Source organism: Podarcis bocagei (assembly GCF_964188305.1).
Source record: "Podarcis bocagei genome assembly, chromosome: 15".
Classification (NCBI taxonomy): Eukaryota; Metazoa; Chordata; class Lepidosauria; order Squamata; family Lacertidae; genus Podarcis; species Podarcis bocagei.
Window position 1 is genome coordinate 1,609,591 of NC_138141.1, and position 15,194 is coordinate 1,624,784.

A 15,194-nucleotide genomic window follows, 5' to 3' on the forward strand; every position below is an offset into this window, starting at 1 on the left:
TTTCCTTCTTTTATCATAGTTTGCCATGGCATCTGAAGTGGCCAAGTATGGTTAGCAACTTGCTTTACATATTATGACTTTCACATTCACTTCAAACCATAATTTTAAACAATGGTTTGGAAGCAAGGTGTTAACTATATGTACCAATTTTGACATCACAGGCAGCTTTGGTTAGGGAAGTGGAGGAGGAACTTGCATGCGAGAGGAAAGGGGAGTGCATGAAGCTATAGTTCATGATTGATCCCTAGGTTTGTGACATCTGAACTGGGCCTGTGTGGCAAAGTGGATGTTCACTACATTGCTTAAAAATGTAACATGTTTGGCTCTTGACTTCCTCTGCACAAAGGCATCCGCTGAATATTGGGTGCTAAGACCCGAACCCTGTGTGTGTGTGTGTGTGTGTGTGTGTGTATGTGTGTTTTCCAGAGGAATTTGATTGGCATTGAACATATACTGGAAATAATATATTTGGTCTCTTATTGCAAGGCAGTTATTATGGGCCTAGCTCTCACAAGCAGCAGATGAGAAAGTAAACTTGTGGGGGTACTCTGCCCAGTCTCCTTTAAAAAAACAACAAAAAACCCTTCTCACTTCACATCATCACACTTTCTGATGTTTCCTGTTCATACTCCCAGCCTAGCCTCCTAGGATGAATGCTAAAAGTCAGGTCAGGAAAACTGTGAAGTCTGTGAGACGCTTGGCAGCACCAGTAGTATGCATCACCCCCCCCCCCACTTAGTTTGTGTGCAGTGCCAGCTTCTGGGACTGAAACTGTTCTGAGGATTAGAATCTTGCACAAACTGGCTAGCTGTTGGCTATTTGAGAAAGCAGAGTTGCTGGACATCCCACTTCCCTCACTATTTTTTGGAAAAGCCTTGACATTCTCTACCCTTAGCACAGTTCTGCGGCATATAGGATTATTCTCCCACTTTGGAGGCATTCAGTTTAAATACAAAGTTTATAACTGAGCAGTTGAAAGTGTTTATTTCATAGATGCAGCAGTTAACCAAAAGGACTAATTCAATAGTTACTAACTCGATCTTTTCTATTCATAACAGGGTATAGGAAACAAACCTGAAATAATCATCAAGGGGCAAGACAAACTCACTTCTGTCTCAAACCAGCGAAATGAAAGAGCCTCCTCACAAAGTGCCCCCTCTCCTGAAACATCTTCTGGGTTGGCAAGTAGGTAAAGTTTGCAACTCCTGGGTTATATCCAGTAAATCAAACCTCCTCCATTGGGGTAGTCTTCAGAATACAGCAGTCAGAAGTATCACTTTACTATGTAAAACTGGCTAATGCATTATGCAAAGCTTCATTGAAAAATTATTTTGGGGTGGTGGGCTGTGAGGTCGTTATGCTGCAGCAGTTTAAGCAATGCAGGAATTCTCATTTTAGTCATAAACTCTTAAACTTACAGAACACAGAAAACTAACGGAAACATTTTGTTACATGTTTGTCTCTTAGAGACTGATAATCTTACTCAAGACTTCCCCATTTTTACATACACAACATCCCCGTGAGGTAGCAGGGGAATTCAGAGGGGGAAGCCATAGTATTATGTTGTAGTTGTTTTGATGTTTTATTGTGCTTTTAATTCTGTTGGGAGCCGTCCAGAGTGGCTGGGGAAACCCAACCAGATGGGCAGGTTATAAATAAGTTTTTGTTGTTGTTACGACAGCAATGTGTCTTGCAGCATCTTAAATACAAACTGATTTCTGGGTACAGTGGACCCTCCGGATACGAACTTAATTCGTTCCAGGAGTCCGTGCACAACCCGAAAAGTCCACAAAAAGAGGCGCCGCTTCTGTGCATGCGCATGGCACGATACAGCGCTTCTGCGCACGGTGCGATAGAGCATTTCTGCGCATGCGCGAAGCACACAGAGCATTTCTGTACATGTGTACGCGGCGAAACCTGGAAATATACACTTCCGTGTTTGCCGCATTAGTAACCCAAGGTACCACTGTACTCCAGTCCACAAACACTTATGACATAAATCTGTTAGTCTTTTAAACAATGCTGCAAATCTGTTTGTTTTCCCTGTGAGGTTCGTTAAGTTAAAAGATGCTCAGTGACCCAAGGCACACTTTGAGCTCACACTTTGACTTTATGGGGATTTGAACTTTGGCCTCCCAAGTCCAAATCTAACACACTATCCACCATTCTAGGGGTAGCTAAGGTGATGCTCTTCAGACATTGTTGGACTACAACTCCCATCAACCCCAGACAGCATGGCCAGGTATGAGAGTTGTAGTGCAACAAGATGTGGAGACACCAAGTCAGCTACACCAGTACTTCATTGCATGATGCTTCTCCTTTTAGGCTCATCTTGCACTCTGGTACTGATTGGTACCATGAATTCCCCACCCCAAACTTCCTAGATGTCATAGCATATTCTGGAACCTAAAACTGTTTCACAGGACGGCAGTTGTGCGTTTAAAATCTCATTTTTTATTTAGTACATTATTTGTAGGAGCAGATGCAGATTCATATATAAATCCCTCTTAGCCATTAATTCTGTCTAGGTTAGTACAATAGAAAATCTACTGTGTTTAATTTGGTCTTGAATTTTAAGTAGTAGTTGTGAATTATCTTTAAAAGGCTAGAGTCATACAGTTATAGGGGTTTACGGATTTTGGTTTAATGTTCCCATTATTATCCTAACACAGGAAAGGAATTTTAGCCAATATCTTGCATTATCATAACACATCTCAGAGTTTGATATAGGCTAATACTACTTGGAAGGCTCTGGGAGCAGTTACAAGGAATTGCCTAATACAGAGGCAGACCAGTGACTTGGTTATCTCTGTAAAGTCCAATCCTGACTAGGTCAGAGTTCTTATCCTGTGCACACTCCTGGCCAAAACCTTTAACTGGAAGTATTGGTGATTGAACTTTAGGCCTCATGCATGTGAAACATTTTGTTTGCTGCTACTGGTATGTGTTCCTTTATGTGGGAAGAAATGTTTCTCAATGCCTCTGCATATCCAGCCAGAGGAGGAAATAGCCGTGTACCACATAAACAAATGGACTGATGGGTAAACCAAACATAGGCTGACCTTTTACAAATGGAAAAAAAACCTCCAACCTACTCCTACTCAGACTCCAATGTGATCATATGTTTAATGTCATGTCTTAAGCATTTGTCAGTGAAGCACATCAGATCTGAATCTGGTATTTTAGATGAGCTTGAATTTTAGATGAGTTTGAATAAGGCCTTAATCATTTTCAGTATTTTAGATGCGTTTGAATAAGGCCTTAATCATTTTCAGTACACTCAACCCAATGCCCTCTTTGAAATGAATGGGAGTTGTGCAGGAGTGCAGTTGTATTCTCACAATGCTTCTAGTCATTTTTACTTGCATTGTGCAAACAAATGATGCTCCCAGTGGTTTTTTCTTTACTTATGTGACACAGCTGTGTTTGTTTATGGGGGGGGGAGCCCTTTGGTATATTCTGTGAGGGTCGCAGCACCATCAGAATTCTATAGTATTTGAATATCACTCATTTCCAAGATGCTTTATTTTCCCTATTTGTCACCATTCAGTGGTCCAGACCTTGGGGTGATCTCTGTCCACTAGGAGGCAGGTTCTTTTAGAAGAAAGACTCTGCGGGGTTTGGACTAAGAGGCTCCTCCCTAGAGCCAGTCTTTCTGCTGCCTCTGCGCCCAATGGCCATGGACCACTGCCTGGTGAACAAGTAGGAGGATAATCCACAGGTAAGCACATTCTGAGTTTTCACATGTGTCTTTCAAAATGCTTAGAAATGAGGCTCTGCCTGTCTCCTCATATTCATACAGCTGTTTCACATGCCATGCTAAGCCATAATTTGTTTTAAACCATGGATTAATCCTGCAGCATAGCCTCCTTCAGATAGCGTGGCTTCTTGTGTTCTGCAAACCCGAATCATAGTTTTTTTTAAAAAAGAAACACAAGTGTTAAGCCAGAAATAAGCTAAAATTTTGTTTTTTACTTGTTTCTGGCTTAACATTCATGGCATGCTTGAAACAAACAAATCAGAGTTGCATTATGCCATGCCTTGTTTTTGCTTCTTGCAGCGCCCACAGAAGCAAGCCATGCAGGGCATGCCATGGCAGCCATATTCACTACTAACCCATGTTTTAAAACAAACTGGCTTATCATGAAGACACAGATCTTCCCAGAGTATTTGAAGTAATTGATGCATCTGAGCAGGTTCAGGATGCCATTCTTGTGTATCATTGATTGGGGGCCCCATGACTTTCAGGCAATTGGTCTTCTAGCATAGCTCCTCCTAGAAATTGGGCACTGACAATAAATCTCTTTTGAGTCTGTCTATTTCAGTCCCTTGATGGGTATCAAAAGTTGTTGCCTGTTAAAGTTTTCCCCAGGATTCTTAAATGTAACTTTTGCTCTCAATGATTTTTAAGCCCTTTGGAGTGAATTGGGGTTTTCATTTGCTGAGCAGCACAGGTTCTTTGATGGCTTTGAGTACCCTAATTGCCCTTATTGATACTGAGCCTGGGTTCCGTGTCTTGAATGAACAGCCCCATGCTTGGAGAACGCATAAGAATTCTTTGTTTCTCATCTTTTACTTACTCTAAAGTGCCCAAAATATTGCACTAGAATATTATATGTTGTACAATGACTAAACCTGGCAGGACAGGAATTGGGGAAGTTGTGGGTTCCATGTTTTGCTGAACATCGCATCTCACCAGCCACTTCTGATGGCCAACATTCAGGGAAGAGGGAAGTTGTTGTCCAGCAACATATGGAGGCTTTAGGGTTCCATCCCCTTCTTAGATTCAGACAGAGAGAGGAATAAGATGTTCATTTAAAGACATGCAAAATATTGCCTACATAGCCAAATACTTTGAAAATAAAATTCAGAACATTTGTGTCCTTGGTGTGGTTGGTAACTTATGACATTTAAGCAAGTTCCCGGTTGATTTTAAAGGTTCTGAACATGAAAAGTCACCCCTTCTTAATACTTTGAATTCTAGACTTCCCCTTTATCTTCATATTAAAGCTGGTCTTTTCCCGAACTCAGGACTCTCCCTGAAGCACTGAGATGTATTGCCTGCAGCCAGAACGCCAGCTGGCAGATTAAAGTCTATGCACTCAAAGAAGAATGTAGAGAAATCAGGACTTTGCTATTGAACATCATCCCTCATTGAGGAAAGAGAGCAGAGAGAGAGAGAGAGAGAGAGACACTCCTGTAATGGAAACCATTCTGTTCCCTCAGGTTCTGTAGAAAAGAAGCAACAGAGAAGATCAATACGAACTCGCTCAGAGTCTGAGAAATCCACTGAAGTTGTGCCAAAGAAGAAGATCAAAAAGGAGCAGGTTGGCTTCCTCCATGTAGAGAGTTAAAATATACTGTATACATACTTTCTGTGGCTTAATATTGATGCCTTTTTATTTCTACCTACCCACCTGCCCCTCTATATCCCCCATTGGGTTTGCTTTTGGACTTCCCCTCCTGAAATCCTCTCCCTCAGTAAATATTGCTGTTAACTGATATCCCTTTTCAGCATCAATCACACGTTGGATAAATGGGAACACAGTGACCTCTTCATGAGCTGATACGTTTACTTTGGCTGTTTCTGTTACAAGCATAGTGATTTTATGTTTCAGTGTTTTCTCTGGAAATGCTACTAGCTTCTTTCTTGTCTTACCCTTGGTTTAGCTGCTGGTTTGTACTGAGGTTTTAGTTTGTTTTCAAAGAAAAGCTAGATGGATTTGTTTGGTTACTCTTGAAAATTTACTATTAGCATAATCATTATTTAAAGGCTATAGCCTTTTATGTTAGCAGAAGGGGAAGAGCATCATGATGGGTTGATTTTGTTTTGTCCTTTAAGTAGAACCAACATGTACAGGGCATTCCTTTTTAAGGATACTGCTTTTGAAACTAGCCACTTGTAAGTGAAGAGGAATAGGCAAGTTGCATACCACCCATGCGATATATGGATTTTGCAGGTTTCAAGAAGGTTATTGTCACTGTTTCAACTGTTTCAGTATGCTCCCATTTTAAATTTAAGGGCAACCCACCTTGAACCATATACACTATGTAATAAATATTCTCTAACATGATTATTGCAAGGGCCAAGTAATGTTGGGGGGGAAACATTTCTTGCAATTACAATTCTAATAAACTTTAATCGTGTTGCACATGATTTCTTCATTAGCTGAAAGTCTTGAAAATACATCATCACCGTTCTATTTAAATATCCACTCTGTTGCTGCCCTGTTCAACATTTCTCTTGTTGGATTTCCAAAATGGTGGAAGTTAAAGGACTTTTTTCCTAGAGTGAATATTAAATATTGGGAAATAGCATATATAACTCTTGGCATCAATTGTTGCAGTTTCCCTTTTTAAATATGAAGCTGTAGTAATTTATATATTTTTAATTAACCATGGTACAAGAACCACATGCCATTGTTCCCCAAGTAGTCTTGCTTGCTTTATACTATGTAGCTAATTAAGACAACATAGTATATTGTACTCATGTTTTTCAGGAAGAGCATATGGCCAGCAAAACTTAATGGTCAGAGATGCACTGTAATGCATAAGCTTGGATGTGATATATGTTGAGAAAGGCGTCCTGATACCTTAGGATTCTGCAACCATATTTGTTTCCCAGGGTCGAGCTTTGTTGCAGTGAATTTCCAAATTTTTTCTGCATCCTTTCGGTTTTAAAATTATAACTGGAATTTTAATTACAAATGAGAGATGCAATGTTAATTCTGTTGCAGTGAGTGGTAGTGAAATACAAGTGATTGTTTAGATTTTATATTTGTATTATCAATTGTATCCTATACAAATCCTTCTATTGTATGTTTTTATCCATTGTACAACGAAATAAAATATTTTTAAAAAATTATAGAATAATCCTTAATAAATATCTATGAGACGTGTTTCTTACATGCACATATAACCAACCTGTGTAGATTATTTATTTATTTATTTATTTATTTATTTCAAGTGGCAATTTTAGCCTAAAAGCAAGATCTTAGCAAAAGCAGCTGCTTGCAACTACCAAATTCACAACTTGGGTGTACTCTGGAAGAAAGCTTGCCTTCCAATGTAGGATCCAAGACACTGATCCTGGAGGCCATGAAGTGCTTTCACAAGGTCGCCAACTTGCCTGCCCAAGCACTGTGCTGATGTTGCTGTATAGAGGCCTGCAATGCTTCCTGCTCCGCTGTGCCTTTGCAGCACTCTATACAGAGGAGCAGCCCATGGCCTCAGAAGCTCAAGTGCTTGCTGAGTGGAAGTGCCTTTTTTAAAAAAATGGGGCAGTAAGTTAAGCGTCACATGGAACTAGAGTGTCCTGTTTCTCTTTACTTTCCTTAGCCATTGTAGGGGTTTTCTGTAGCCCAAGGAGTGGCTGCTAAACCCCCTCTCCTGATGCCTGGACCAAAGATAAAAGCATTCCATCACTAAGTACACAAAGTGAATGATTTGAAGTAAACACAGTTCAGGGAAGGCGCCTCATCACCCAGTTCAGAGAAGGCAGCGTCACTTATCTCCATAAGAGGTGGATCAGAAACGACTTGCTGGGGTGGGGTGGGGGTGGAGATGGCAACATGAGTTTCCCTTTTGCTAATTGCTTGCATTGAAGTTTCATTTCCTCTGTTATACTAGGGAACAGGAAATTCCTCTATTAATTGCTTGTTTTCCTGTCCAAACAGGTGGAAACAGTCCCACAGACAACAGTGAAGACTGGATTACAGAAAGGTGAGTAGTGCTGCTTATAACCCAAAACTTGGTATACAGCCTATTTCATTTTTACTCATCTATGCCTTCCATGTTGTGTATGTAAGTAATCCATGTAGGCATTGTAGTCCCACATCTAACAACCACCTGCCTAACCACCTCTTGCATATTTCAATGTGCACATCTGAATGGAGTGGTGTAGGACTGTACTTCATTGCCTCAAGTCCTTCTTGTCCCCTTTTTCCATGCTACTTTATAGATTATTGGAGCGCTTACTAGGAAAATAGGACTGGGATTCACAGACTTTGCCCTGGTCTGAAGTCATTGCTTGCCAGAAGAGTTTGCTTGCCAACTGGCTCATTCACCTACTGCCCAGTGGTAGCCAGATCAAATAAAAAGGGAATGAACCAGGTCCCTGAGCATAGGGACAACAGCATGCTTTTAAAGTTCTTTTTAAAAGCTTGCAAAAAGCAGGGACACTCCTTCTTAATCTCTTGCATTAACAGTTAATGCAGTGAACATAAGAGCCCACCTGGATCAGACCAGAAGCCCATCTAAAATTCCCACAGCAACAGATATTCAGAGACATCCTACCTCTGATGTTGGAGGTAATATTTATTTATTATTTAAAGAATTTTTAACATGCTGTTCAGCCGAAAAAGGCTTCTAGAGTGGCCAAAACATAACCAAATATAAGAATGCTCAGAATCTAAAAGACAGAAACTCAAAAGGGATTGGGTGGAACAAAAAAGGAAAGAAGAATGTTCTTGTAATGACTGGCTGGAATGGAACAATTTGGAGAGGAGTTGCCGATCTTTCAGCAGGTCCCATAGAGAGGTCCTCCACCCCCCCTCTCTCTCTCGTGCCTTATGGGATGGCTGTGGATAGATGACAGTTGAGGGAGGAGCCTGATGGATCTGGTCTCTCAGCAGAGTAGATGGAGAGGCCCTGTGGTCCTGTCTCTCCTTCTGCTAGATCAATCAGGTCTGGTAGCATTGGATCTGTTGCACTGACCTACAAGAGCTAGGAAAAGTTTGGCGGGCAGGTAGGGATCAAAAGAACTAAATCAAATCAAAAGAGCTTTGTCACTGGTTCCATGAGCCTCAGAAGCCTTTGGGCTTGTGTTTCTCAAACACTCATCTTGTATGTCACATGGAAAGCTGATTTGGTGCGGAGGTCTTGTTTCAGAGGAATGGGGTGGGTGAGAGAGTTTTTTAAAATTCTTTAGACTTTCTTAAGCAGTGTGATGGATTTTAGCCTTTGTGGAAAGGCAGGGACAAGACTTATTATTTCCAGCTCCTCTGTCCCCAATAACTGTCATTGAAATAGTTATGACCTTGGTCTTCTCTATCACACTACATATGAACAAAAGGATGTCAATTCAATATAAGCTGGAAAATGTGTGTGGTGATAATTGCTTCTGGTGCAGCCTTTTGTGTATAAGAGCAGACAATTTGCAGAAAGTGTAAAAAGTATCCTTGCCAGGGTGGCTCACTGTGACAGCTATAGGTCTGTTCCAACATTTCCCCGGCCCCTCAGAGAGGTTCGGAGGGTGGTGAGAAGGCAGAATACTTCTTTCTGTTGTCTCCCTCCCCACCATTTAAGGAATGCTCTCTCCTGGCAAGGGCCTCTGATGCCAACATGAACATCCTTTCAGTGCCAGGTTAAGATGCCTGTCTTCTCCAAGCATTTGAGGGAATGTGATTACCACTCTTACTGCTGTTTCTGTGCAAATATTATTTGGAGGGGAGGATGGTATTACCGTATTTTTCGCACTATAGGACGCACTTTTTCCCCTCCAAAAATGAAGGGGAAATGTGTGTGCGTCCTATGGTGCGAATGCAGGCTTTTGCTGAAGCCTGGAGAGCGAGAGGGGTCCGTGCGCACCGACCCCTCTCGCTCTCCAGGCTTCAGGAAGCTATCCCAAGTCTTGCAAGCCCGGCGGGATGTCCCGCGGGCTCGCAAGGCTTGCGGGCAGCAGCCTGCACCCAAAAGCTGGGGACAGCGGGGAGGCGCAGAGCCGCCACCCCGCTATTCCCCGACCTGATCTGGAGGCTGGCGGGGGGAGAAGCAAGCCTGCTTCTCCCCCCCACCATCCCCACAACCTCCAGATCAGGTCGTGGAAAAGCGGGATGGCGGCGCTCCGCTATCCCGCTTTTCCCCGACCTGATCGGGAGGCTGGCGGGGGGAGAAGCAAGCCTGCTTCTCCCCCCCACCAGCCCCACAACCTCCAGATCAGGTCGTGGAAAAGCGGGATGGCGGCGCTCCGCTATCCCGCTTTTCCCCGACCTGATCGGGAGGCTGGGGGAGGGAGAAGCAAGCCTGCTTCTCCCCCCCACCAGCCCCACAACCTCCAGATCAGGTCGGGGGAAAGCGGGATGGCGGCGCTCCGCTATCCCGCTTTTCCCCGACCTGATCGGGAGGCTGGGGGAGGGAGAAGCAAGCCTGCTTCTCCCCCCCACCAGCCCCACAACCTCCAGATCAGGTCGGGGGAAAGCGGGATGGCGGCGCTCCGCTATCCCGCTTTTCCCCGACCTGATCGGGAGGCTGGGGGAGGGAGAAGCAAGCCTGCTTCTCCCCCCCACCAGCCCCACAACCTCCAGATCAGGTCGGGGGAAAGCGGGATGGCGGCGCTCCGCTATCCCGCTTTTCCCCGACCTGATCGGGAGGCTGGGGGAGGGAGAAGCAAGCCTGCTTCTCCCCCCCACCAGCCCCACAACCTCCAGATCAGGTCGGGGGAAAGCGGGATGGCGGCGCTCCGCTATCCCGCTTTTCCCCGACCTGATCGGGAGGCTGGGGGAGGGAGAAGCAAGCCTGCTTCTCCCCCCCACCAGCCCCACAACCTCCAGATCAGGTCGTGGAAAAGCGGGATGGCGGCGCTCCGCTATCCCGCTTTTCCCCGACCTGATCGGGAGGCTGGGGGAGGGAGAACCAAGCCTGCTTCTCCCCCCCACCAGCCCCACAACCTCCAGATCAGGTCGTGGAAAAGCGGGATGGCGGCGCTCCGCTATCCCGCTTTTCCCCGACCTGATCGGGAGGCTGGGGGAGGGAGAAGCAAGCCTGCTTCTCCCCCCCCACATCCCCACAACCTCCAGATCAGGTCGGGGGAAAGCGGGATGGCGGCGCTCCGCTATCCCGCTTTTCCCCGACCTGATCGGGAGGCTGGGGGAGGGAGAAGCAAGCCTGCTTCTCCCCCCCACCAGCCCCACAACCTCCAGATCAGGTCGTGGAAAAGCGGGATGGCGGCGCTCCGCTATCCCGCTTTTCCCCGACCTGATCGGGAGGCTGGGGGAGGGAGAAGCAAGCCTGCTTCTCCCCCCCCCACATCCCCACAACCTCCAGATCAGGTCGGGGGAAAGCGGGATGGCGGCGCTCCGCTATCCCGCTTTTCCCCGACCTGATCGGGAGGCTGGGGGAGGGAGAAGCAAGCCTGCTTCTCCCCCCCACCAGCCCCACAACCTCCAGATCAGGTCGTGGAAAAGCGGGATGGCGGCGCTCCGCTATCCCGCTTTTCCCCGACCTGATCGGGAGGCTGGGGGAGGGAGAAGCAAGCCTGCTTCTCCCCCCCCACATCCCCACAACCTCCAGATCAGGTCGGGGAAAAGCGGGATGGCGGCGCTCCGCTATCCCGCTTTTCCCCGACCTGATCGGGAGGCTGGGGGAGGGAGAAGCAAGCCTGCTTCTCCCCCCCCACCATCCCCACAACCTCCAGATCAGGTCGGGGGAAAGCGGGATGGCGGCGCTCCGCTATCCCGCTTTTCCCCGACCTGATCGGGAGGCTGGGGGAGGGAGAAGCAAGCCTGCTTCTCCCCCCCCCACCATCCCCACGACCTCCCGGCTTCAGGAGAGCCCCACCGCCAGCCCCACAAGCTCGGGGGACAGCGGGAGAGGCGCAGCGCGCCATCCCGCTGTCTCCCGACATGGTTTGGAGGTTGGCGGAAGGCTTCCTCCTCCCCCAGCCCCGCAAGTTCCCAGAGCGATGCCAAAGCATGGCTCTGGGTCCCGTTCTGGGGGAGGGGGAAGCTCGGGCCTGGGGGGGGGGATAAATTTTTTTTGCCTTTATTTCCCCCCCCCCCCAATCTAGGTGCGTCCTATGGACCGGTGCGTCCAATAGTCCGAAAAATACGGTATTTTATTCTTAAATCTGATGATGCACTTAAAAAAAATCATGCAAGTCATTGAGACATTTTGTACTAGGTGACAAATAATCATTATAATAACAGCAATATGCCATTGATAGGTGTAAACTGCCCCAAAGCCTACTGAAGAATAGGGTAAAAAAATCTATAAATAACACTATGGTCAACCCCCCCCCTTTCTTGCTGCCTTTTTAAGCATGCTTTGAATTTTAGTTTTGTGGGGTTTAGCTTTGTAGTGTTGAGCATCATTGCCTCTTCCCTGACCTTTACGTACTGTATAGCATTCAACTTCTGTTGTTTTTATTACTGTTTTAGTGCTTATACTGTAAGCAGCCTTGAAAATATTTCATATTTAAAGACAGGTTATGGATGAATGAAATAAACACTATACAAAGCACCCTCACCCCCTGCTACTCCCTTCTTCTCCATGGTGCCTCCCAGATGTTGTGGACTCCCTACTCTCATCCAGTCCAACCAGCATGACCAGTGGTCAGGAATGAGGGGAGATGTAGTCCTGCAGAGCACCCTGGGGGCTACCTCTGATCTATGGGTTGGAGTGACAATCTTTCAAAGAATTGGAGTTATCTTAGTGGACTAGTTGCAATTTTAAAAGCTTTTAAACTAAGTGTCTTGTCAGTTCCATCTCTGCATGTGTCTACCCAGCCCCTTAGTTTCTCCTTCAGTGTTTAATACATTTAAGAGATCTTTTAAGATTAATTCCAGTATGTTGTATTCAAGGTGCCAGTGAGATTTCAGATTCTTGTAAGCCTCTAAAGAAAAGGAGTCGTGCCTCAACAGATGTAGAACTGACTAGCTCAGCATACAGAGATACATCTGACTCTGATTCGAGAGGTCTTAATGATCCACAGGTACATGTTTTGTATTTCTTGATGTGCTTTCAAATGGGCAAATAACTAATGATAGTGAACTGTGCATAATTTCTCCTTGATTAGTCAGAGCATTTTACATTGAAAATGGGAAATGTAGGGAGTAGATTGGTGTTATGGACAGAGTTGCATATTTCAAAGATGCAGAAAACATCCTAGCTACAACAATTAACTTACTCAGAATCTCAGCTACTGCTCCTTTCCTCCCTTCTCTTAATTCATTTAGCAAGGTCCTATGGTTGTGAAAATACTCAGTTTTGCTCCTTTTGCTTCCTCCAACTGGCAGACTAAATTATTGAAAATAAGAAGCTAAGTTCCATGCCACACAATTCAACTTTTCTTATTTCAGATTTTGGTGCAGCCCCCCCCCCCCCGGCTGTGATGTTTTCCTCATTTACACATTGTATTGATACGAATTTGGAAATGGCAGAACATACTATAGGGTTGATCTAAAATAAGAGAGAATATTTCATAGAAAATTTCAATGTCTATCATATGATTATGGTTTTCTCTTTCAATCAGTGGCGTTTATCTTTTGTAGCATTCCTTTTAAAAAGTTGGCAATATAAATGGCTGTGGGCTTTTTCTTTTAGGGTAGCTTTGGAAAACAGTCAGACAGCCCTTCAGCTGCAGCAGATGCTGATGCTTCTGATGTACAATCCGTGGACTCAAGTTTATCAAGAAGAGGTTCTGGGACAAGTAAGAGAGACACAATATGTCAGGTAAATAAAAAGTGTGGCAGGGTCAAGGCTGCAATCCTATACATGCACTCATAGGAGCAAGAGTAAGTGAGACTTACTTCAGAGTAAAAATGCACAGAATTGAGCTGCACTGCTTTCAGCTAAAACCTTTTGGACAACACAAGGTCAGCACCATGGTACATGATGTTTAAATCCCAGCATGGACTTGAAAGCTATTTAGCTGATTCAAGCCTTCGTTAAGAAGTACAGTGGTACCTCGGGTTAAGAACTTAATTCGTTCTGGAGGTCCGTTCTTAACCTGAAACTGTTCTTAACCTGAAGCACCGCTTTAGCTAATGGGGCCTCCCGCTGCCACACGATTTCTGTTCTCATCCTGAAGCAAAGGTCTTAACCCGGGGTACTATTTCTGGGTTAGTGGAGTCTGTAACCTGAAGCGTATGTAACCTGAAGCGTATGTAACCCGAAGTGTAACCACTTACTTCACAACCTTGTTACATACCTTCGACTGCATTTCCCATAATATACCTCCAGCTAATTTTCTCTGCATTTGTACCTCTGGCAAAATTAGGGATTAGCCTTGCTTCTGATACTATGTAACTCTGAGTGCCCAGGATAAGTTCTTTCCTGCTTTTTTTGCTTGCAAATTAAGCAGAAAGTGGCTACTTTGCATTAGTGCTGGCCAAAATGCAACTGAATCACAGCTGTTCAGTGCATAATGAATTCCCATTTACTTTAGACCTCTATAGATCCACAAAGCTTGAGGGCACTGACTCTGAAATTCCACATTATTGCTATTATTATCGTAATCATCATCCACCATCCTTTTTAGGGGGGAAACATTTAGTTGTTATAACCATATGCTGAAACAAAAATTAAGCAACCATAACAATTTTTAACAAATGCTCACCTCATTGAAAAATCCAGGTACTCTGCTAATGATAAAAAAGTAGATGTTGTTATAACAGTAATAGAAACACCTTAACAATCTAAAGCAATTCCCACTCGCATGTCATCAGATTGTCCTCTGTATCAATGAGAGACTATAAAATACCCCACCTTTCCTGCAAGGAGCTCAGTGTGACACATGTGGTTCTCCTCCTTCTCTCTTTATTCTCTGTGAGCCTGAGAAGCAGTAACTGGCCAGGGTCACCCAGTGAGCTCTAGGGTTTAGTGGGGATTCAAATTTGAATCTTCCAGGTCTCCCAAGTCCAACACTGGCTGTCTTGAGGGTGGCTGGCAAATTCCAAGAGGCAAGCACAATAGGCATCTTTGGGAACAGCAACCGCAAGATACAATATACCGTATTTTTCGCCTTATAGGACGCACCTTTTCCCCTCCAAAAATGAAGAGGAAATGTGTGTGCGTCCTATGGGGTGAATGCCCCATAGGCATTCTATGGTTAGAAGGCTGGCGGCAGGAGAGGCTTGCTCCTCCCCGTCGCCAGCCCCGCAAACTTGGGGGATAGCGGGAGAGGCGCAGCGCGCCTTTCCTGCTGTCCCCCGACTTGGTTAGAAGGCTGGCGGCGGGAGAAGCCTGCTTCTCCCCGCCGCCAGCCCCACAAGCTCAGGGGACAGCTTCCCACCCCAGCCCCGCGCCTGAAGGGGGGGGGAATAAATTTTTTCCCCTTTATTTCCCCCCCAAAAAACTAGGTGCGTCCTATGGGCCGGTGCGCCTTATACGGTAATGTGAATACAGTCTAAGATTCTAAGTTTCCTTGATCCTGGTAGTTGTATTTTAGACAGAGACAAAACTATCCTTTAAATGCT

General features: G+C 45.1%; 2 protein-coding genes across 5 annotated transcripts in view; one reads left to right on the forward strand and one right to left on the reverse strand.

Moving 5' to 3' along the window:
• Window positions 1-15,194, reverse strand: part of LETM2 (leucine zipper and EF-hand containing transmembrane protein 2) — a 267,600-nt gene that overhangs the window by 76,503 nt on the left and 175,903 nt on the right. The window lies entirely within an intron of this gene.
• Window positions 1-15,194, forward strand: part of NSD3 (nuclear receptor binding SET domain protein 3) — an 82,835-nt gene that overhangs the window by 25,790 nt on the left and 41,851 nt on the right. For all 4 annotated transcript variants that reach the window (XM_081171369.1, XM_081171368.1, XM_081171370.1 and 1 more), the window contains exons 7-11: window positions 1,059-1,185; window positions 5,227-5,327; window positions 7,677-7,722; window positions 12,579-12,709; window positions 13,321-13,449. In XM_081171369.1, the coding sequence (XP_081027495.1) occupies window positions 1,059-1,185; window positions 5,227-5,327; window positions 7,677-7,722; window positions 12,579-12,709; window positions 13,321-13,449 (534 nt within the window). The remainder of the gene's footprint in view (window positions 1-1,058; window positions 1,186-5,226; window positions 5,328-7,676; window positions 7,723-12,578; window positions 12,710-13,320; window positions 13,450-15,194) is intronic.